The following is a 22555-nucleotide window of genomic DNA, read 5'->3' on the forward strand; positions in this document are numbered from 1 at the left end:
AGCATCATCCTAAACCCAAAACCAGACAAAGATACAACAAAGAAAGAAAATTACAGGTCTATATCACTGATGACCATAGATGCTAAAATCCTCAACAAAATACTAGCAAACCATATCCAGAAGTACATGAAAAAGATCATCCAGTATGACCAAGTGGGATTCATCCCAGGGATGCAAGAATGGTACAATATTCACAAATCAATAAACATAATACATCACATAAACAAAAGGAAAGACAAAAATCACATGATCATATCAATAGATGTGGAAAAAGCATTTGATAAGGTACAGCACCCATTTATGATAAAAACACTCAGCAAAGTGGGAGTAGCAGGGGCAAACCTCTACGTAATAAAGGCTATATATGAGAAACTTACAGCCAACATCATACTCAATTGGCAAAAACTAAAAGCTTTCCCGCTAGGAACAGGAACAAGAGAATTGTGTCTGCTTTCCCTACTTTTATTCAACATAGCACTGGAAGTCCTAGCCACAGCAATCAGACAAGAAAAAGAAATAAAAGGCATCTAAATTGGCAAGCAGGAAGTAAAACTATCATTGTTTGTAGAAACATGATAGTGTACACAGAAAACCCTATAGACTCCACCAAAAAAAAAAAAAAAAAAACCACTCGACCTAATAAGTAAATTTACCAAAACAACAGGATACAAAGTCAATATTCAGAAATCAAAGGCATTTTTGTACACCAACAATGAAATATCAAAAAGAAATCAGGGAAATAAATCTCATTTGCTATAACAACAAGAAAAATAAAGTACCAGAGGGAGGGGGCAAGGGAAAGTGGTGGGGGGTAGGCAGAGACAAATGTATTTGAAAAAATAAATAAATAAATTTAAAAAAAGAAAAAAGAAAAATAAAGCACCTAGGAATAAACCTTACCAAGGAGGTAAAAGACCTGTACTCAGAAATCTATACAACACTGAAGAAAGAAATTAAGACACAGATAAATGGAAGCATGTATCATGTTCATGGAGGAATTATCATCAAAATGTCCATACTACTCAAAGCAATTTATAGATTCAACGCAATCCCTGTTAAAATACCATGACATATTTCACAGATATAGAACAAATATTTCAAAAATTTATATGGAACCATAAACAACCCTGAATAGCCACAACAATTTTGAGAAAGAAGAACAAAGTAGGAGGGATCACAGTGCCTGACATCAAACTATATTACAAGGCCACTGTAATCAAAGCAGTCTAGTACTTGCATAAGAACAGACACATAGACCAAGGAAACAGAATAGAGAGCCCAGAAATAAACCCATGTCTCTATGGTCAATTAATATTTGACAAAGGGGGCAGAAGCATAAAATTGGGTAGTAATAGTCTCTTCAACAAATGATTTTGGGAGATCTGGTCAGCTATATGCAAAAAAAAAAATGATACTTGACCACCAACTTACACCATACACAAAAATAAACTCAAGATGGATAAAAAAAACTTAGATATCAGTCTCTTTACAATAAAAATCCTAGAGGAGAACACAGGCAGGAAATTTTCAGATATCCCAGGTAGAAATATTTTCACTGATATGTCTCCTAGAGCAAGGGACATATAGGAAAGAATAAACAAGTGGGACTTTATCAAAATAAGAAGCTCCTGCATAGCTAAAGAAAACACAAGCAAAATGAAAAGGGAACCAACCATATGGGATAATATATTTGCCAATGATACTTGAGACAAGGGTTTGATCTCCCAAATATATAAATAACTCACACAAGTCCACACCAGAAAGACAAACAATCCAATTAAAAAATGGGCAAAGAACCTAAATAGACATTTCTCCAAGGAGGACATACAGATGACCCAGAGACATATGAAGGGATGCGCAGCATCATTAGCCATCAGAAAGATGCAAATTAAAACCACAATGAGTCCTGGCTGATGAAGCTCAGTGGACTGAGTGCTGACCTATGAACCAAAGGGTCGCTGGATCAATTCCCAGTCAGGGCACATGCCTGAGTTGTGGTCCAGGTCCCATGTAGGGGGCATGGGAGAGGCAACCACACATTGATGTTTCTTGCCTTCTCTTTCTCCCTCCTTTCCCCTCTATCTAAAAATAAATAAATAAAATCTTAATAAACACACACACACACACACACACACACACAGAATGAGATACCACTTCACACCGGTCAGGATGGCCATCATAAACAAATTAACAAACAATAAGTGGTGACGAGGTTGCAGAGAAAAGGGAACCCCAGTACATTGCTGGTGGGAAGGCAGATTGGTGTAGCCACTGTAGAAACAGTATGTAATTTCCTCAGAAAACTAAAAATGGAACTGCCATTTGATACAGTGATCCCACTACTGGGATTATACCCTAGGAACCTGAAACACCAATTCAAAAGAACCTCAGCAGCCCAATGTTCATAGCAACGCAATTCACAAATTCCAAGGGCTAAAAACAGCCAAAGTAAATGAATGGATCAAAAAACCGTGCTCCATATCCACAATGCAATACTACACAGCAGAAAGAAAGATGGAATTCCTACCCTTAGGACAGTATGGAAGGACTGGAAAGTATTATGTTAAGTGAAATAAGCCAGGAGGTGGAAGACAAATACCATATTATCTTACCTGTAAGTGGGACGTAACCAGTAAAACAAACAAGTGAGCAAAACAAAACCAGAGACGTGGAAAGAAAGAAGAAACTGACAGTAACCAGAGGAAGGCGGGAAGGGAATAACAGAGGGAAGAAGGGGAAGGGTGGTCAACGAACATGTATAAAGGACCCGTGGGACAAAGATAACGGAAGTAGGGGGAGAATTGAATGTGGAAGGTGGGTAGGGCAGGGGAGAGTAATAGTGGAAAAATGGGGGCAACTGTAATTGAACAACAATAAAAATAAATTAATTAAATAAAAAAGAAAATACCAAATTCTACAAATTCAACAGATTTAATTACACAGGACTTCTAAGAACCTCAGGTTGCCAATTTCACTGTGATTCTTTAAGGGGAGGCAATATAGTATGCAGACTTTCACAAATTTGGCCAGATATTTTTCTTTTTGTTTTGAAAACTAACATTCATGGGAAGGTTATTACAGCACTGGACTCAGCATTGTCTATGCAGTATCTCAATTAATACATTAAAAAACCTAGGAAAGTAGTCACTATTATGAACTCAATTTACACATTAGAAAACTAAGCACTGAAGTTAGACAATTCACCTATCCAAGATCACACAATACAAGCTGGAGCCCACGTTAGACTCCAGATCTGTCTGACTCAAAAAATTACATTTTCTTCAACATTACACTCTAGTGGGTAAAGCATCCCTTTTTTTGGTAAAGCATCATACCAGACTTCTTTGTGAACTCTGACCTTGTGTTCTGTTTACTAACCTGCAACAACCAGTGTTTACACTGGCCTAAAGGAAAAACAAAGGGAATGGAAGTTAGGAAGAACCTAAAAACTTCAGAACTGTCCATACAATATTCCATTTTCTAACTATCTTTTCTAACTCTCCCTTAGTTTCCAAGAGAATCAAAAGTACAGTGGATCACTAGAAGGTGTGATGGATAAAGAAAAGAGGTAAAACACAAACAAATATCCAAGCATATTTCTAATCTCATAAAGCACAGCAAAAAACCTAGAAGTATCCAGGTAAAATTATTACAGCAAGAAAAAAGATCAGGACTATACTTCAAACCATTCTCACCAAAATTCTGCATCTAGAAAGAATGTGATGATTATTTCTGATACCAGATTTTGAAGTACCAATCTTTACAGAACAGATATTTCTTAAATATTGGCTTAGAGAGTTTTTGCCTAATTTTTTATACAGGTAACATATATGTAAGTTATTTATACAAAGCCTTAGTTAACATTTTGGTACACTTCTTTCCAATCATTTCATTCAATGCATTAGTGTCTGGGTTTCTTCCTTCTATAATTACATTGGATTGGCCAAAAAAAGCCATTTAGGTTTTTCCATAAAATAAAAGACACATTTTCACTTTCACCAATAACTTTATTGATTTGGATATTTTGAGTACGTTGCCTCTCTCCCACTATTGGCATCTAGTGGGTAGAGGCCAGAGGTGCTCCTAAATATCTTCCAATACATAAGGCAGCCCCACAGCAAAGAATAATTTGGCCAAAATGATAATGGTACCAAGAAACTTAGCAAACCACTTTTGACACATTTGAGCAGTCACAGCACCTTCTCCACACACTGCACAAATCTTTTCTGTGTGTTTCAGTTGTGTTTTTACCTTTCCTGAAATAATAAAGCATAATACACTGAAAAGTTGCATATTTTCTTCCATCTTCAATATTAAAATGGCTGAACAAAAATTCAATTTTGTTGTTTAATATATGCTGATATGATAGCTCTCACAATACGATCTAAAAAAACTGTTTCACCTGAAGTTAAAGACAACTAAGTACTAGTAGAGCCATCGTACAGAAAACACTAAATGAACTTTCTGACCCACCCAAGAGTATACCCTGGTTCATTTATTTATCATTAGAAGAATTTTTTCCATATTATTATTACTCCTCATCAAATTTTAATTTATAATATTTCATACTTAGATTATATTTATAATACTTTATTGCTTACTTCAGTCATGCCTAGATAGGTTTTTCAGTGGTATAAATAATGTGATAAAAGTCTCTAGCGCTTTTTTGTACTTAGGATAATATTCTTAGGATAAGTTCCACGATATGAGATAAAAGTTTGTAAACAAATTTAAGGGACAGAAAAGCATTTAGAAAGTCTCTGTTAGGTTAAAAAAAAAGTGTGCAAGACAAAAATTATTTTTATTATGTCATCTTTATGTAAAACAATATCCAAAGGAAAGAAATATTGATTATCTCCAGTGTTAAAGGTTTGGGTCATTCATATTTTCTTACTTATGCCATTCTGTTTTTCAAATATTCTATAATTAATTCATATTCCTTACACAAATTACTTAATTTATATTTTTAATAATTAAAAATGTTTTAGTATTTTTTCCTTTTTTCCTGTGCAAAGAGTTTCTACTCTACACAAGAAAGACAAAAGAAAATAATAATAATAAATGCTACAAATAAAAAAACAGGAGGAAGAAAAATTCTTTCAAAAAGCCCTAGGCCAATCTTTGAGTTTTCTTTCCACTTTTCTCATTCCCCATCACACCTCTGAAGTTTTACTGACATACCAACCAAAAAGAAGAAAAGGAAAAATAGTAACATCCTTCTGAGATTTCTTTTTTCAGGTCTATCTCCATATTCATTCTCCCCCAAATATTTAAGGACATGCCACTTTTTCCCTTCTCCCCTTACAACTGCTTATTTGACTAAAACATTAACTTTCATATTTACTTACCCAATGAAATGAGCACCAAAATGAACACAGTTACAGGCACATACAGTACTAGCAGTGGGAACTTGGTTGAAAAGTGTATTAATAACTTAACCCAAGTTTATCTGAATTTCATCATTCTCCCAGTAGAACAGTAATGACAAGTCTTCTAAACCACCACTGGGAATACAATCACGGCTTGGTAGTATAGATTATACATACCATCCATTGACAATATATTTCTCTTTCTAAATGAAATAACATCATTAGGAAAAAGTTTAAATTTAGTTCACTCTTCTGTTCAAAACTAGAAGTCTTCTGGCAGAGAAGGCTAAAGTGGGAACTAAGTTTAAAGTTTGGTAAAATAAATGGAAACATGTAAGGATAGGAAAATAATTAATTTTGGAGGAAACATTCAGAATGCATACAATGGGGTAAATTTTTTAAAAGCTAAGAATGAATAAGAAACTAATAGTAAAGGGGTCAAGTCTAAGGGGTAATACCTAATAATTTTACTAAATATGTATTAGTTCCCCAGATGAAATTTAATTATGACCAATGACATGAAAAACCAGGGTATAATCCTAATAAAATTTTTTACTTTACCTTTCTAATTTGCTGTAGAGTGCACACAATACATTATACTTTTTCAATAGTCTTGACATAGCATTATCAACTTTGGTACTGGTATCAATTTCTTTTAGTAAGTCAAAGAATTTGTAGACACTACAAAGGAAAGAATAGAAAAAAGTGAATTGTAGTTTTAAAAATTAATTTTATTTCATTTTCAAAGCATAGACATTTCAATTCAAAAGATTTATTAGCTCTACACAAATCACTATGAAAACCTTTGGAAGGAATTACTTTTTTTATTTTCCTAGAATTTGAAGGGGAAGAAAATCCACTAGTCTTTAACCTACATCCCTATATCTATATACCTATGCCTACATCTATTTATTGTTAAGAATATTAAAAAGGATTATACATATACATATATATTTATTTCTGTACCTATCTATATGTTTTTAACATTCACTTAACATTCATAAGTTCACATTCATTTATCCAATTCCAACATTAATTGGCTTAAACTCCAAGGTTTTCTTGTCCATGTTGATAACTCTTGACAGTGAGAAAGCCTGGGATCCATTTATCTTTAATATTGACTCAGTCAATCTCCCAGTATGTAGCCATCTTCCATCTCCAAAGGTACCCACTCCCCCACATGGGAATACTCTCCTCTCCTTTTCAGACAGAATCCCCATCCTGGACTGCCTTCAAGAGTAGTCACCAGACCTGTCAATAGGGTGTCTAGCAACTAAATAGTTGTAGGTTTCATTCCAAAAAAAAAATGGGTTGGACTATTCAGACATTTATCTTGAGAACTATAAAAATAAAAGTTTCAGCTATCAGCAAACACACAAAGCCTAAAAGAACAAAAGTTCCTTTGATATAGAAGGAATTAGAGCTATTGTGACAAGCTATGTGGAAAAGCAATTAAAGGAGGGTAGAAATGATATGGAGTAGACGATCAAATTGCTACATAGAAAAGAGAATGGAGTAAATGTGCAGATACACTCCTGGAAATGAAATCAACCTTAGAAGAGCACTTATTCAAGAACCACTCTCAGCTCCAGCTTCTATGAGCTATATGGCATTACCTATCCACACAGCACCATGAAAACCATGAATTTTTACTACAAAGCCTTCTTTTTTCTAGGGTTAAATTACGACTGTCTATTCCTTTTGTTGCCCTCTTCTGAAGGAAAAAAGACAGGAAGAGTAGACAAGCAGGCAGACTGGCATAAAAAACAAAAATTAAGACACAGAGATATCTGTGTAGTTATCTGTAGATAACTACATATTCTAGAATGAGCTGATACTGGTCTGTGAATTGTTTGTTATCAGTCCAAAAATAATAAGTACAGAAATTGAGAGTAAGCATTTTATGGCAATTTGACACTAATTTTATACCCGCTGAATCTTATAATAAAGTTTGAACCTATAGCTAATAAAATCTTTTTGTTTCATTTTTCAGTTTGATTTATTTTTTTTTTTTTAAATATCAGTCCATGACATACGGGAAATAAAAAGCTAGTCCTTCCCCAGAGCACACTTAAGAAGCAATGGTCCAGATAATACTCCTGGATAATTAACAGAACACTGAAAGATGTCTAAGAAAAAAATGTACCAAATACATTACTATATTTATGACATGCCCACTTTATAAATCGGGGTTGCTCTGTAAATACTCAAGAAAAAAAATATAGGAAAAGCTTTGCCACGAAAATTCTTTCATTTTATAGACAAAAGCCTTTCTCTATTATATTTATTTAATAGTCTATGAATAGCTATATAACATTGTATTAGAATGTATTACAGTCATCTGTTTAATTTTATCTTCCCCATCAGATTGAGTTTCTTAAGGTCAGAGACTGTTTCTCACCCCTGTATCATTAGAACTTAGCACAGTATCATAATGCCTAACAGTTGTTTAAGTTTTCTTTCTTTCCTTTGTGTGTTGGGGTGGGAGGGCGGCGGGGGGAGCGGAACAGCAGGTATACAGAGGACAGGGCTACAGAAGGAAAGAAATCAAGATCCCTACCAGGTGTTACAGGCATTAACTATAAACTACCGCTCTACTCTTTATAAGTTATTTAATTCTCATAATTCTCTGCAGTAGCTAATAATTTTCACTTCACAGATGAGCTATTTGAGACTAAAGGCTCAGCAATCTGCTCCAAGTCATACAGCTTGTAAAACAACAAAGCCCAGATTTAAACTCTTATCCAAACAACCATATTCTTTCTAGTCTTCTGAAGCAACTAAAACATTTGCTAAATGAATAAATTAATGTAAGAATTTACTTATATAATTAGATTCCTTTTCAGTGACATAAAAACTACTTTGATTTAGTGATTTTATTTAATAAAGTTAAACTGTAAAAGCTCAAAGAGGTAAACCAATTCTAATTTAATAGGTCAGCGACATTCAACCCTTTTCATCTCATGGCACACATAAACTAAACACTTAGAATTCTGACAAAAAATAAGTACAATTTTGATTCATTCACACTGAATGACTATTGTTCTGTTGGCTCTGTCTTTTCTTTATTTGACCATCTAAGGGAAAAGAGGTCAATGCTCCTGACTAAATAGTCAGGTATTGCATGTTTTAAAAAAAAAATCTTATAGCACACCAGTATGCTTCTTGAAGCACACCAGTTGAAAATCACTGCAAAAGGTTAAATATGAATATATAAGGCCTATGTTTCCACATTTGTATAGAGGTAGTAAGAAAAAGTGTTACCAAAAAAAATGCAACAATTTAATGTATCTCATTTAAATAAAATACCAATTACATTTAATTCTAGATGGCTTTATCCAAGAAGAAATATATACTGTTATCTTTTTGGTAAAATTATTTACTGCTACCTTTCACATACAGGCTACCAATGAAATGACTGGAAGTTTCAGAAGGCTTCCCAAGATAAAGTTCATGAGTTATTGGAAACAAATTAGTTAGCTCTTCTTACAAGACTTACAAGTTCAAAAACAAACATTATATAATTATCAGAACAAGTATTATAATGAATAGTCAACTGAAATAGTCTCAAAAAGTATATAACATCTTTTACATTAAACAATGTTAAACAAATCTTAACTAAATTCCTTTAAGATAACTCGTGCTACTTTTATAAAGATTTTTAATTAGGCTACTCTATAAGTCTTTGCTTTTTCTGTCCATATTACAAACAGCTACATTTAAGAAAGTTTAAAGATAGTGAGAGACACAAAAATTTCCCCAGGATATAAACTGCTACATTTTTAAGAAAGTACTCCATAAATATACTTTTATTAAGGGCTCCATGAGAGAATGATAGTTCACTAGCTGACCTAACTCCTTTATGTTTCATTTAGTTTTCACATTTCTCACTAATTCCCTAGTGCTTAAGAGGAACATTCATTGTAATTTTCTTTAATGTTAGAGGAAATAGTGACATAAAAAATTATACCTGATTTCTATGTTTTTCTGTAGCTCAGTGAAAGTAAATGGCATTTCATCAAGGTCAACTGCTGCAATAAAGATACTGATGCCCCATAGTTCCTTTTTGTTCTGAATATAACTTTCCTGAAAACAAATAAAAGAAAAAATTCAAACATTTCATTAAATCATTCATACACTGAATACTGTATTAAAATTCTGTTACATGTAATTTTTTTTTATTGTTCAAATATATTTGTCTCAATTTGCCCACCACCACCTTACCCTGCCCCACCCACCCCAACCTCCCACACTCAATTCTTCCCCACTTTGGCTTTGTCCATGGGTCCCTTACACACATTCCTTGATCTGACCCTTCCCTTTCTTTTCCCTGTTACTGCTCTCACTCCTCCCCTCTGGTTACTGTCAGTTTGTTTTTTCTTTCAGTGTTGCTGGTTAAATTTTGCTTGCTTGTTTGTTTTGTTGACTAGGTTCCACTTATAGGTGAGATCATATGGTATTTGTCTTTCACCCCCTGGCTTATTTCACTTAGTAAAATGCTCTCCAGTTCCATCCATGCTATCAAGAAGGGTAGTAACTCTTTCTTTCTGTTGCGTAGTATTCCATTGCGAAAATGTACCATAGTTTTTTGATCCACTCATTTACTGATGGGTACTTAGGTTGCTTCCAGCACTTGGCTGTAAACTGTGCTGCTATGAACATTGGGGTGCATAGGTTCTTCTAAATTGGTGTTTTGGGATTCTTAGGGTATAATCTCAGCAGTAGAATTGTTGGGACAAAGGGCAGTTCCATTTTTAGCTTTCTGAGGAAATTCCATACTGTTTTCCACAGTGGCTACACCAGTCTGCATTCCCACCAACAGTACACTAGGGTTCCTTTTTCTCCACAACCTTGCCAGCACTTGCTGCTTGTTGATTTGTTTATGATGGCCAATCTGACCGGTGTGAACTGGTATCTCATGGTGGTTTTAATTTGCATTTCTCTAATGGTTAGTGATGCTGAGCATCCTTTCATATGCCTCTGCGCCTTGTGTATGTCCTCCTTCGAGAAGTGTCTGTTCAGGTCCTTTGCCTATTTTTTAATTGGATTGTTTGTTCCTGGAGTGGAGTTGTGTGAGTTCTTTATATATTTGGGAGATCAAACCCCTGTCTGAGGTATCATTAGCAAATATATTTTCCCATACATTTGGTTCCCTTTCCATTTTGCTGATGTTCTCTTTAGGTGTACAGAAGCTTCTTATTTTGATGAGGTACCCTTTGTTTATTCTTTTATGTCCCTTGCTCTAGGAGACATATCAGTGAAAATACTCCTGCATGGAATATCTGAGAGTTTCCTGCCTATGTTCTCCCTGTTATATGTAATTTTTTATTCAGCGTAACAAAATACTTTTTAATTTCTTATGATGGCATATGCTTGAGAGCATTTGATTCTACACTAATAATACACACTTAAATTTTATATTATAAGGCAAAGAGAATACTAGAGAGATCAAAAAGTTCAATTATAACTTACTGTGGAAAACTTAGGGTCATCCAGTTCTTTGAAATACATATTTTCATTTTTCAATAATCCAATGTCATCAAAGTCAAGTTAAAAAATTTTAGAGTGTATAAAAACCCCACTTTCTTATTTGATTATCCTCCCTTTAAGTCTCTCATTCTTTTATTAATCTATTGATTCAAGTTATTTTTAACATTGTGAAATTCATATCTCTGGAGCCATAATTGCTTTCTCCTAAAGTGAAAATAATAATACATACTTCACTTTGTAAGAACTAAATGAGACTATACATATAAAGCCCTTCGCATAATGTCTGGCATATTATTACTACTCAATTAGGGATGGCTGTCACTATCAGAATATTTTTCATCATTAGAATACATACTTTTTCCCCTAAAAATGTATATCACTGTTTAGCCCTGGCTGGTGTGGCTCAGTGGATTAAGTGCTGCTGAAAAGCAAGGGATTGCTGGTTTAATTCCCAATCAGGGCACATGCCTGTGTTGTGGTCCACGTCCCCAGTAGGGAGCACTTAAAAGGCAGCCATACATTGATGTTTCCCTTTCTCTCTCCCTTCCCCTCTCTAAAAATAAAATCTTAAAAAAAAAATTAAAATTAAAAAAATGTGTTTCACTGTTAAAACATGTTCAGTTTATTGGTAAAATCTGGATTAAACTGAAAACAAAAGAAATATCAAATTATCTGATGTTATTTTAAACAACTGGAACTATTTTCTTAGCCCTAATTGGATATCACAATAAAGTTGAAAAGTGTGTGATGCAATTTTATATTGTTGTGAAATCTCAATTATATAAAAGCTTTAGGAAAATAACTATTCTGGATCATCAAATTTATAAATAATAAAAAGACTATCAGTATTCAATTTTAAACTTTTCCTTAATTTGAGCTACTTTGGAAATAACATTTTAAAGCTTATACTACAACTATACACTGACTAGATGTTTAAATTAAAAGGACTGATGATATCAGAGGATGATGGAGATATAGAGCAATAAAACACTTAAATATTTCTGGTGAAGAGGTGATATGCTACAACCATTTTGGGAAACAAGTTTAGCAAGTCCTTAAAAAGTTAAGTATACACTTTCTATAATACTTAGCAATTCAACTCCTAGATATTTATACACAAAAGAAATCAAAATTCCGTGCAAAAATATCAGCTATGGCTTCATTCATTAAAACCAAAAATTGGAAACAACTCAATATCCAGAAACAGGTGAATAGATAAATTGTAGTATATCTATACAACAGAATACTATTCAACAATAAAAAAAAAAAAGTACTAATAAACACAGCATATACAAATGTCAAAATTATTACAATGAGAAAAAAGAAAAGCCAGACACACATGGGTACATACTGTACATTGGGTATGGATACATTCTTTTCATAAGAAATTCTAAAAAAGGCAAAACTAATCTTTATGTGTTTTCTGTTGACAAAGTAAGTTAGTGGCTGCCTGGGGACAGGTGTAGTGGTGTTAGGGAATGAATACAAAGGAAGATGAGAAAACCTCCTGGAGTAATCAAAAATTTCTATATTGTAATGGTGGTACATACATGGTTAAGTACATTTGTCAAATCTTATTGAACTGTTCACTTAAAATTGATTAATTTTAGTATATGTATATTATACCTCAATAAATTAAATTTTAAAATTATATTGCATACTATTTCTGAAACTCAGCATAAAAGTATGCATACATTATTAATTGTTATAATGACTAGAAGTATATTTTAATAAAATGATTGAATATCAACTTTTGTATGTGTGTTTATAATAACATGGTCAATTTCTCAAAAATTACTGAGATGTAAAAGGTAGTTTGTCTCTATAAGTAATCTCCCAAATGCCATGCTTTTTGAATTTTTATGCTTACTTCTTATATTGTTTTTGGTTTGCTTCTTTGTCCTAAGTCCTATTAACCTGAATATTCCCAATGTGTCTGTTTTCAACAGCTTAAGCTTTTTTTTTTTTTAAAGGTTTTATTTATTTTTAGAGAGAGGTAAAGGGAAAGAAACATTCAAGTGTGGTTGCCTCTTGAGCGCCCCCTACTGGGGTCTGGCCTGCAACCCAGGCATGTGCCCTGACTGGGAATCCAACTGGCAACCCTTTGGTTCACAGTACAACACTCAGTCCACTGAGTCACACCAGCCAGGGCATCTTCAGTCTTTTTTTATTCTTTTAAAGGTTGGGAAATGAAGTAACTAAAATTGTTAAAATTGAGTATGTTCTTTTATTCACTTTTTTTTAAAGCAAATTTTATTAGAATACAGTCAATACAATTCAACACAAACTCATTTGAAATAATAAAAGACACATTTTTCATTTTCACCAATGACTATTGAACAACATATTCACTGTTTTGTTCCACTACCTTCTGCCATCTTTCTGGCAACTTCATAATTCCATCTTCCCAAACCTTTTTATCTTTTTGAGCAAATAACTCCCCTAGGTGCCTTTTGCAATATTCCAGGGAACTGAAATTTTTTCCATTAAGAAAATTTTGTAAAGACTAAAACAAATGGAAATGTGAAGGTGCAATGACTAGCAAATATGGGAGATCAATCAGAAGTGCCCAGCCAAACTCTAGCAGTTTTTGTCTGGTCATCAAAGAAACATGCTGTCTTGCATTATCCTGATGGAAGATTACATGTTTTCTGTTGACTAATACTGGACACTTTTTGTCAAATGCTGTTTTCAGTTGATCTAATTGGGAGAAGTACTTGTTGGAATTAATCATTTGGTTTTCCAGAAGAAGCTATTAATAGAAGACTCCCTTCCAATCCCACCATATACACAGCATCACCTTCTTTGGATGAAGACTGGCCTTTGGTGTGGTTGGTGGTAGATCATTTCGCTTGCCCAGTGATCTCTTCCATTCCAGGTTATTGTAAAGTATCTACTTTTCATCACCTGTTTGTACACTTAAGTAGAGAATCACATGTGGAAATACGGTCAAGAAGGTTTTTCTTGCTTAACTTATCTGGAACCCAAACATCAAAGCAATTAACATAACCAAGCTGGTGCAAATAATTTTCAATGTTCGATTTGGATAGTTTGAATTGCTGGCTCTCTCCCACATGGTATAACGTTGATCATTCCCAATTAATGTCTTAATGTCTTGATTTGACCGCCAGCCACTTCAACTGGTGTACCTGACTGGGGAGCATCGTCCAGTGAGAAATCTCCAGCACAAAACTTCGCAAGCCACTTTTGACACACTCGATCAGTCACAGCACCTTGTCCTCACACTGCACAAATCTTTTTTTGCATTTCAGTTGCGTTTTTCCCTTTCTTGAAATACCAAAGCATAATATGCTGAAAATGTTGCTTATTTTCTTCCACCTTCAATATTAACAGGGCTACACAAAAATTCACCAATTTTGATGTTTGTTAAGTGCACACTGATATGACAGCTGTCGCAATACAATCTAAGAAAATTGTTTCAAATAAAGTTAAAGGCAACTAAGCACTACTAGAGCCATATTACAAAAAAAACAAACTTTTTGGCCAACCCCAAAAAATGTCTAAAAGAAATGTTATATCAATAGGTTCTAATTTTTAAAGGCCTGAGGAAAATGTGTGAGTTTATATCAGATAATTTATAAAACTTGGTGCTGCTGTTGTCCTAGCTGCATTCCAAAAACTGTATATTTAGATAAAGTGTTTTTTCTTCTTCATACATCTAGGAAAGAAAAGCAAAAAAATATTTCTTCTAAACTGAGACTATTAAATAATATTTTAGTTATCTCTTTGACTTAGTTCTTAAAGTGAACCAGATAACGGATGAGTTCAGTGTTATAAAACTGGATGACTCATTCACCAGCAAATATTTTTGTGTATCTATCAATATGCAAAGGAAATGACCAGTTTCCAACTAGGATAGTCCTAGAAGTAAAATTTCTCAATTAAAGTACTTAAGATTGTATATATACTATGTACCTTAAATAAATTATATAAGATTTTATATGTAATACATGTATAAATACATGGAAAGAGTTGCGCATTTTGATTACAACCAGTAACATGACTTAATCCTGTCTTATCTAACTGGATGCCACCAAGGTTTGCTAGAGGGAAAAAATTTACAAAAGATATATACTATGTACCTTAAATAAATTATATAAGATTTTATATGTAAAACATGTATAAATACATGGAAAGAGTTGGGCATTTTGATTACAACCAGTAACATCCACTTAATCCTGTCTTATCTAACTGGATGCCACCAAGGTTTGCTAGAGGGAAAAAATTTACAAAAGAAGGAAGATTAAAATCAACTACAAAATCCTACTCTATAATAATTTTATTCACTTTTGAAAACAGAAGATTTTATTAGGACACACCAGAAACAATTTAATACAGTCATTTGATAATGATAAAGGCCTAAATGAAAAACAGCTTTGAAATTACCAAATCTATAATCATTTTAAAATAATATATTTATCTTCATATAGGTTTTTTGCATCCTCTAATTCGTTTTCTTTTATATCTTCCAAAAAACTTAAGATCTCTAATAATTTTTCAAGAAATATTCACTATGCAAGTACCATAGTTATGACTTTGGGGATACAGTGGTGAAACCGAAAACAAAAACAAATTCCCTATCTTCCTGGGATTTACACTCTATGATTTACATTAAGAACATGGATTTTGGTGTCAACTATTCAATGGTTTGAATACATACTCTATGAGTACAACAGTGGGTAATTTGCTTAAATTTAATCAAGCATCAGTTTCTACTAAAATGAGGATGTTAATGGTGTCTAATCATGGAGTCACCATGAAAATTAATGGTGAGGATGCTCTTAAGGAATCAGCATGGTGCCTGGCATTGTACCCACTGAATGACTGAGAGTTAACAATCATCAGCAGCATTACTATTTTCAGTGAATCCAGAATTTATTCCACTGCACCATATCTGTCTCAACACTATCCACTATCTGACCTTCTGACCTTCTCCATAGCATAAACTGCCATCCTTGGGAATAATGGGATTTTATTGTTTTGTTTCGTGTTTTTAAAGAAAATGGTTTTTTGACACTTAACTCCTAGCAACCACTGATCTGAGCTGAATTCCTTTTCCAGAATGTCATACAAATGGAATTATATGGTTTGTAACCCTTTTTCACCTGGCTTCTTTCACTCACAATAATGCCTCTAAGGACTTATCCATATTGTTGTCTCTATTTACATTTATTTCATTTTAATTGCCAAGTACTCCATTGTATGTATATGCCACAATTTGTTTATCCATTCTACAGTTGAATACACTGTTATAAATAAGGCTACCAACCTTAAATAGCTAACTCTAGGTCTTTAAGTACATGCATGTTTTCATTTTTCTTGGGCAAACATCTAGTTGGGAAATTGCTAAATTCTATCTTAAATGTAAGTTTAAGTGTATAAGAAACTGAAAAACTGTTTTCCAATGTAACTTCACCATTTTTATTCCCACAAACAACAAATGAGATTACCAGTTGCTTCACTTCCACCAGCACTTGGTTTTTGTTTGCTTTCTTAGCTATTCAATTAGGTGCAAAGTTGTACATTTTCACAAGGACTAATGACATTGAGTACGTTTTCAAATACCACTGAATATCCATATCTCTTCTTTGGTGAAGGATCTTTTTAAATCTTTTGCCAATTTTGTATTCATTTTGTCTTATTAAATTCGAAGATTTATTTATATATTCTAGACTCAAATCCTTTAACAGTATTTTTTCAAAAATTTTCACTCAGTCTGTGGCTATTCCTTTCATTTTCTTAAACAGGATATCTTAAAGAGCTTAAGTTTTTGATTGTGATGAAGCTCAACTTATTAATTTCTCTTAGGGATCATGCTTTCAGTGGTATTATCTGTGAAATCTCTGTGTAGCCAAAAGTCACAAAGATGTTCTCCTGAGTCATCTTCTACAACTTTAGGTCCCTAATTCATTTCAGTTAATGTTCATAGATAGTATGAGGCAGGAACTGAAGTTCATTTTTTGCACATAGATGTTCAATTGCTCCAGCGTCAGTTGCTGAAAGGAACGCACTTCCTTCATTGAACTGCTTTTGCATCTCTGTGTGCAAATAATATATACACATGAAGTCTAATATTTATGGATTTTCTATTCTGTTCCATTGACATACTTGTCTTTCTTTTACCTACAATATAGCTTTATACACTTTGTTCTTTTTCAGTTCAGTTTATTCAAAAGGTCATCTAAATTACTTTTCAGTGTTCATATTAAGAAATTAAATACTAGAAAATTTATGGTTCCATTTCTGTAAGATAATTTCTTATTACATTTCTACAATTATATTCCTAACACTTTCACTACTGAAATACTTAATCTCATTACCCTATCAAGAGCTCTGTACTAAATCATTGTACTATCCTGTACTCCTGATTTTTACTTCATTGAGAAATTTCCCCCTAAGATCAGGAACAAGACAGGGTGTCTACTTTCACTACTTCCATTCAATGTAGTATTAGAAATCCTAGCCACAGTGATCAGACAAGAAATAAAAGGCATCCAAACAGGACAGGAAGAAGTAAAATTTTCATTTTTTGCAGGAGACTTGACAGTGTACATAAAAACCCTATAGGTTCTACTTACAGGCTCGACCTAATAAGCGAAATTGGCAAAACAATGAGATGAAAAGTCAATATTCAGAAATTGAAGGCATTTTTGTACACCAACAATGAAACATCAGAAACAGAAAATAGGAAAAATATCCCATTTATGATAGCAACAAGAAAAAAATAAAGTACCTAGGAATAAACTTAACTAAGTAAAAGACCTGTATTCAGAAAACCACAGAACACTGAAGAAAGAAATTAAGGAAAACAAAATGAAATGGAAGCATATAACATGATCATGGATTGGAGGAATTAACATCATCAAAATGTCTATACTATCCAAAGCAATTAATAAGAGTCAACACAATCCCTATTGAAATATCAATGATGTAGAATCAAGATGGCGGAGGAGTGAGTGGAAGTCACACTGACTGCCTCCCAGGACCAACCTGGAATTACAACTAAATTGTGGAGAAATCACCTGCAAAAAACAACTGTCAATAGTGAGAGAGGAGCCTTGGAACCTCAGAGACAGAAGAATCAGCTTTAGCACAATCTAACTAATAAAGGTGTGGTAGAGACTTGAAAATGCAGGCGGGGTGCTCATGGGTGGCAGCATCAGAAGGATATTGGAAGGGCCAGTTGGATCCCCATCAGAAGAGTGGGGTCTAAACCAAAAGTAGGGATCACTACCCTACAGCACCAGAGCCCAAAAAGTACACAGAAAACAGCCAGCTATGAAAAGAGGCAGGGTTGCTCTCTGCCAGAGACAGGAGGCTGGAGACGCAAAGGGCAAAAGCATAAATTTTTATTTGCAGCCATTTACCCTGGTCTAGGGCAAAGGCGGGGGCAGAGTAGGCCAGAGATATCTGAGGAGAGACTGGGGAAGGAGGTTTTGGGGAGAGAACTGAGAGAGTTGCTGGCGGGATCGCGGTGCTGACTTATCCTCCATATGGCAGCACCCATCTTGCTCAGGCAGAGACAATTTCCTCTGAGTGGCAGCAGTGTCAGAGGACCCAATAGCCCCGCACCCAGGAGGGACTCCACCCCACCCTGAGCTGTCTAAGTTGCCTGCTGAGTACAGAGTGACTAGATTGACAGCTGAAGGAGACAGCCACAAATAGTAGATTTCTGGAAGTCTCAAACAGACTGCCCAAGGTCACAGAGGGTCAACATCTGACATCATCAGAGGCAGATCCAGAAAGTAAAAGCAGTGGTCTCCCACCATAGAAGTTCACAGCACAAAGTCAGGAAATCAAAACAGATCAATTTAAGAAGCAGAAGCAAAAAAGAAGTCTCACAAATAATGGGAAGACAAAGAAACACCCCCCACTCAAAGGGAAAGAGAAATAAATGAAATAGAAGCAAGTAAACTATCAGATACTGAGTTCAAACAACAATCATAAGGAAGCTCAGTGAGCTCAGTGAGCTCAGAGAAGATTACAAAAAACTACAGAGAAACTATGAGGAACTAACTGCAAACAATATCAGCATGAAAAAGGACATAGAAACTATCGATAAGAGCCAAAAGGAAATAAAGAATACAATTTCTGAATTGAAGAACACAGTAAAAGGAATCAAAAGCATGCTCGATGAAGTAGAGGATCATACCAGCGAGCTGGAGGACAAGGTAGAAAAAAGTTCCCAGAAAGAGCAAGAAAAGAAAAAGACTCAAAAAGAATGAAGAATGAAGAGGCATTTAGGGAAATGCAGGACAACCTGATACATAATACTATCCATATAACAGGGATACTAGAAGGAGAAGAGGATGAGGAAGGGATAGAGAACCTATTTGAAAAAGTAATGATGGAAAACTTCTCTAATTGGAGGAGAGAAAAAGTCACACAAGTCTAGGAAGCACAGACGGTCTCATTCAAGAGGAACCCAAAGAGGCCCACTCCAAGACACATCATCATTAAAATGGCAAATATCAAAGACAAACAGAGAATCCTAAAGGTAGCAAGGGAGAAACAGGTAGTAACATATAAGGGAGTCCCAATACGGCTACCAGCTGACTTCTCAACAGAAACACTGCAATCCAGAAGGGGGTGGCATGAAATATTCCAAGTCATGAAAAGCAAAGGCCTGGAACCAAGACTGCTCTACCCAGCAAGGCTCTCAATTAAAACTGAAGGCGAAATAAGGAGGTTCCCAGACAAAAGAGGGGTAAAAGAATACAACTCCACCAAACCAGCACTGCAAAATAAGCTAATGGGACTGCTTTAGGATGAAGAAAAAGAATCTATGAATACCCAGGTCCTTTCACAGTTGCCAGTACTTGAAATTACCAATATTTTTTAATATGTATTAATCTGGTTGTGAAAATGATGTGTTATTTTAATTATTCCTTTACTATTTGTTGAAACTAATCCTGTTTTTGTATATTTATTGCTATTTCTATTACTTTTTTTAAAAAGCTTTAAATGATTTTTTGGTATTCTTTATCCATTTATCGATTAAAGGTTAGTAGAATTTTTTTCCCTAAAAAAAAAAAAAAACTATTAACCCCTTTTTAGATGTGTGGCAAACACTTTTCCATTCTATTATTTCTCCTTTAACTTTTTTTATATGTATATTACTATATAGTCTTAGATGTTTAATATAGTCATATTGTCAACATTTACTTTATAGCTTCTAGGTTTGAATATTTTACTTCAGGGTAAGAAAAATATTAGTTTGTATTTTCTCCTAAAACTCCTTAGATTCCACATATTGGTTTTTAACTCACCTGAATATTTCTTGTATAATGTGTGAAACAGGACTCTATACTTGTTTTATCTCAAGTAATAAGGTCCATGCACCTTATTTGTTGAATAAGCCTTATTTTCCCCATTGATTTAAAATATCAATTTAATCATATATTACATTGTTAGACAGATATATACGATTGCTTCTAGAATGCTCATATTTTATTCATCTATTTGATTATTTCTGTGCTGGTGCCATGTTTTAATTGCTGACGCTTTATAATGGTTTTAAATTTTTTAATATTTTATAACTAACTTTGACATTTAAAAAAATAAATAAAATCAATCTGCATTTAAAAAATAATGAGAGAAAGAAGGAAGGAAGGAAGGAAGGAGAGAAGGAAGGAAGGAATGGAGGGAGGGAAGGAGGAAGGGTGGCAGGAAGGAGAAAGGAAGAAAGAAAGAAAAAAGAAAGAAAGAAGGAAAGGAAGGAAGGAAGGAAGGAAGGGGGGAGGGAGGGAAAAAGAAAGAAAGACGAACAAACTCCTACCTTTGGGACAACATGGATGGAACTGGAGAATATAATGGTAAGTGAAATAAGCCAGTTGGTGAAAGACAAATACCATATTATCTCACTTATAAGTGGAATCTATTCAACAAAATAAACTAATGAACAAAATAAACCACAGGCATGGAAACAAGGAGCAGACTGAAAGTGACCAGAGGGAATGGGGAAAGAGGACAATGGTGGAAAGAAAAGGAAAGGACTAAACAAACAACATGTATGAATGACCCATGGACATGGACAACAGAGTGGGAAATGACTGTGGAAGCAGGGGATAATGGTGGGATGGGTGGAGTGGGGTAAAGAAGTAAAAATTGAGACAACTGTAAGAGAATAAACATGATTTAAAAATTAAATTAAAAAAGAAATACTAATGATGTACTTCACAGACACAGAACAAATATTTCAAAATGTATATGGAACTATAAATGACCTCAAATAGCCTCAGCAACATTGAGAAAGAAGAACAAAGTAGGAGGGATCACAATACCTGACATCAAACTATATTACAAGGCCACAGTAAACAAAGCAGTTCAGTACGGCCAATAAGAACAGACACATAGAACAATGGAAAAGAATAGAGAGCCCAGAAATAAACCCATCTCTCCATGGTCAATTAATATTTGACAAAGGGGGCAAGAGCATAAAATGGAGTGAAAATAGTCTCTTCAATAAATGGTGTTGGGAGAACTGAACAGGTAAATGTAAAAAAAATGAAACTAGACCACCACCTTACACCATACAACAAAAGAAACTCAAGATGGATAAAAGACTCAAATATAAGTTGTGACACCATAAAAGTCCTAAAGATAAACAGGCAAAAAAATTTCAGATTATCTTCTGCAAAAATATTTTTGCCAATATATCTATCTCTTAGGGCAAGGGACATCAAGGAAAGAAAAAACAAATGGTACTTTATCAAATTAAAAAGCTTCTGCATGGCTAAAGAAAACATCAGCAAAATGAAAAGGGAACCAAACATATGGGAAAACATTTGCTAATGATACCTTAGTCAAGGGTTTGATATCCAAATGTATAAAGAACACATAGAACTGAACATCGGGAAGAAAAACAATCCAATTAAAAAATGGGCAAAGGACCTGAACAGACACTTCTCCAAGGAGGACACACAGAGGGCCCAGAGACATATGAAAGGATACTCGGCATCATTAGCTATCAGACAGATGCAAATTAAAACCACAATGAGATACCACTTCACACTGGTCAGAATGGCCATCATTATCGAATCAACAAACAAGTGCTGGCAAGGACACAGAGAAAAGGGAACACTAGTGCACTGTTGGCAGAAACGCAGACTGGTGCAGCCACTGTGGAAAACAGTATGGAATTTCCTCAGAAAACTGAAAATGGAACTGCCTTTTGATCCAGAAATCCCACCACTGGGATTATATCCTAAGAATCCTGAACACCAATTCAAAAGAACCTATTCACCCTAATATTCATAACAGTGTTATTTACAATAGCCAAGTGCTGGAAACAACTCAAGTGATCATCAGTAAATGAATGCATCAAAAAACTGGTACAGCCCTAGATGATGTGGCTCAGTGGTTTGAGTGCCAGCCTGTCAACCAAAGGGTCGCCAGTTCGATTCCCAGGCAGGGCACATGCCTGGGTTGCAGGCCAGGTCCTCATGGGGGCGTGAGAGAGGTAGCCACACATTGATGATTCGCTCCCTCTCTTTTCCCCTCCCTTCCTCTCTCTATAAATAAATAAAGTATTTTTCAAAAAAAAAAACAAACCAAAACTGTGGTACATATACACAATGCAATACTACACAGCAGAAAGAAAGAAGGAACTCCTACCCTCCACAACAGGATGGATCGAACTGGAAAGTGTTATGCTAAGTGAAATAAGCCAGGAG

The 22555-nt window shown here is 34.5% G+C and overlaps 1 protein-coding gene across 4 annotated transcripts in view; it reads right to left on the bottom strand.

Moving 5' to 3' along the window:
* RB1 (RB transcriptional corepressor 1) overlaps positions 1-22555 on the bottom strand; it is a 305988-nt gene that overhangs the window by 240828 nt on the left and 42605 nt on the right. For all 4 annotated transcript variants that reach the window (XM_054586341.1, XM_054586344.1, XM_054586343.1 and 1 more), the window contains exons 3-4: positions 9340-9455; positions 5931-6050 (exon numbers count right to left, since the gene is read on the bottom strand). In XM_054586341.1, coding sequence (XP_054442316.1) covers positions 5931-6050; positions 9340-9455 — 236 coding nt within the window. The remainder of the gene's footprint in view (positions 1-5930; positions 6051-9339; positions 9456-22555) is intronic.

This window comes from Pteronotus mesoamericanus, unplaced genomic scaffold, assembly GCF_021234165.1.
Source record: "Pteronotus mesoamericanus isolate MK-2021 breed Mesoamerican mustached bat unplaced genomic scaffold, CSHL_Meso_final contig_94, whole genome shotgun sequence".
Classification (NCBI taxonomy): domain Eukaryota; kingdom Metazoa; phylum Chordata; class Mammalia; order Chiroptera; family Mormoopidae; genus Pteronotus; species Pteronotus mesoamericanus.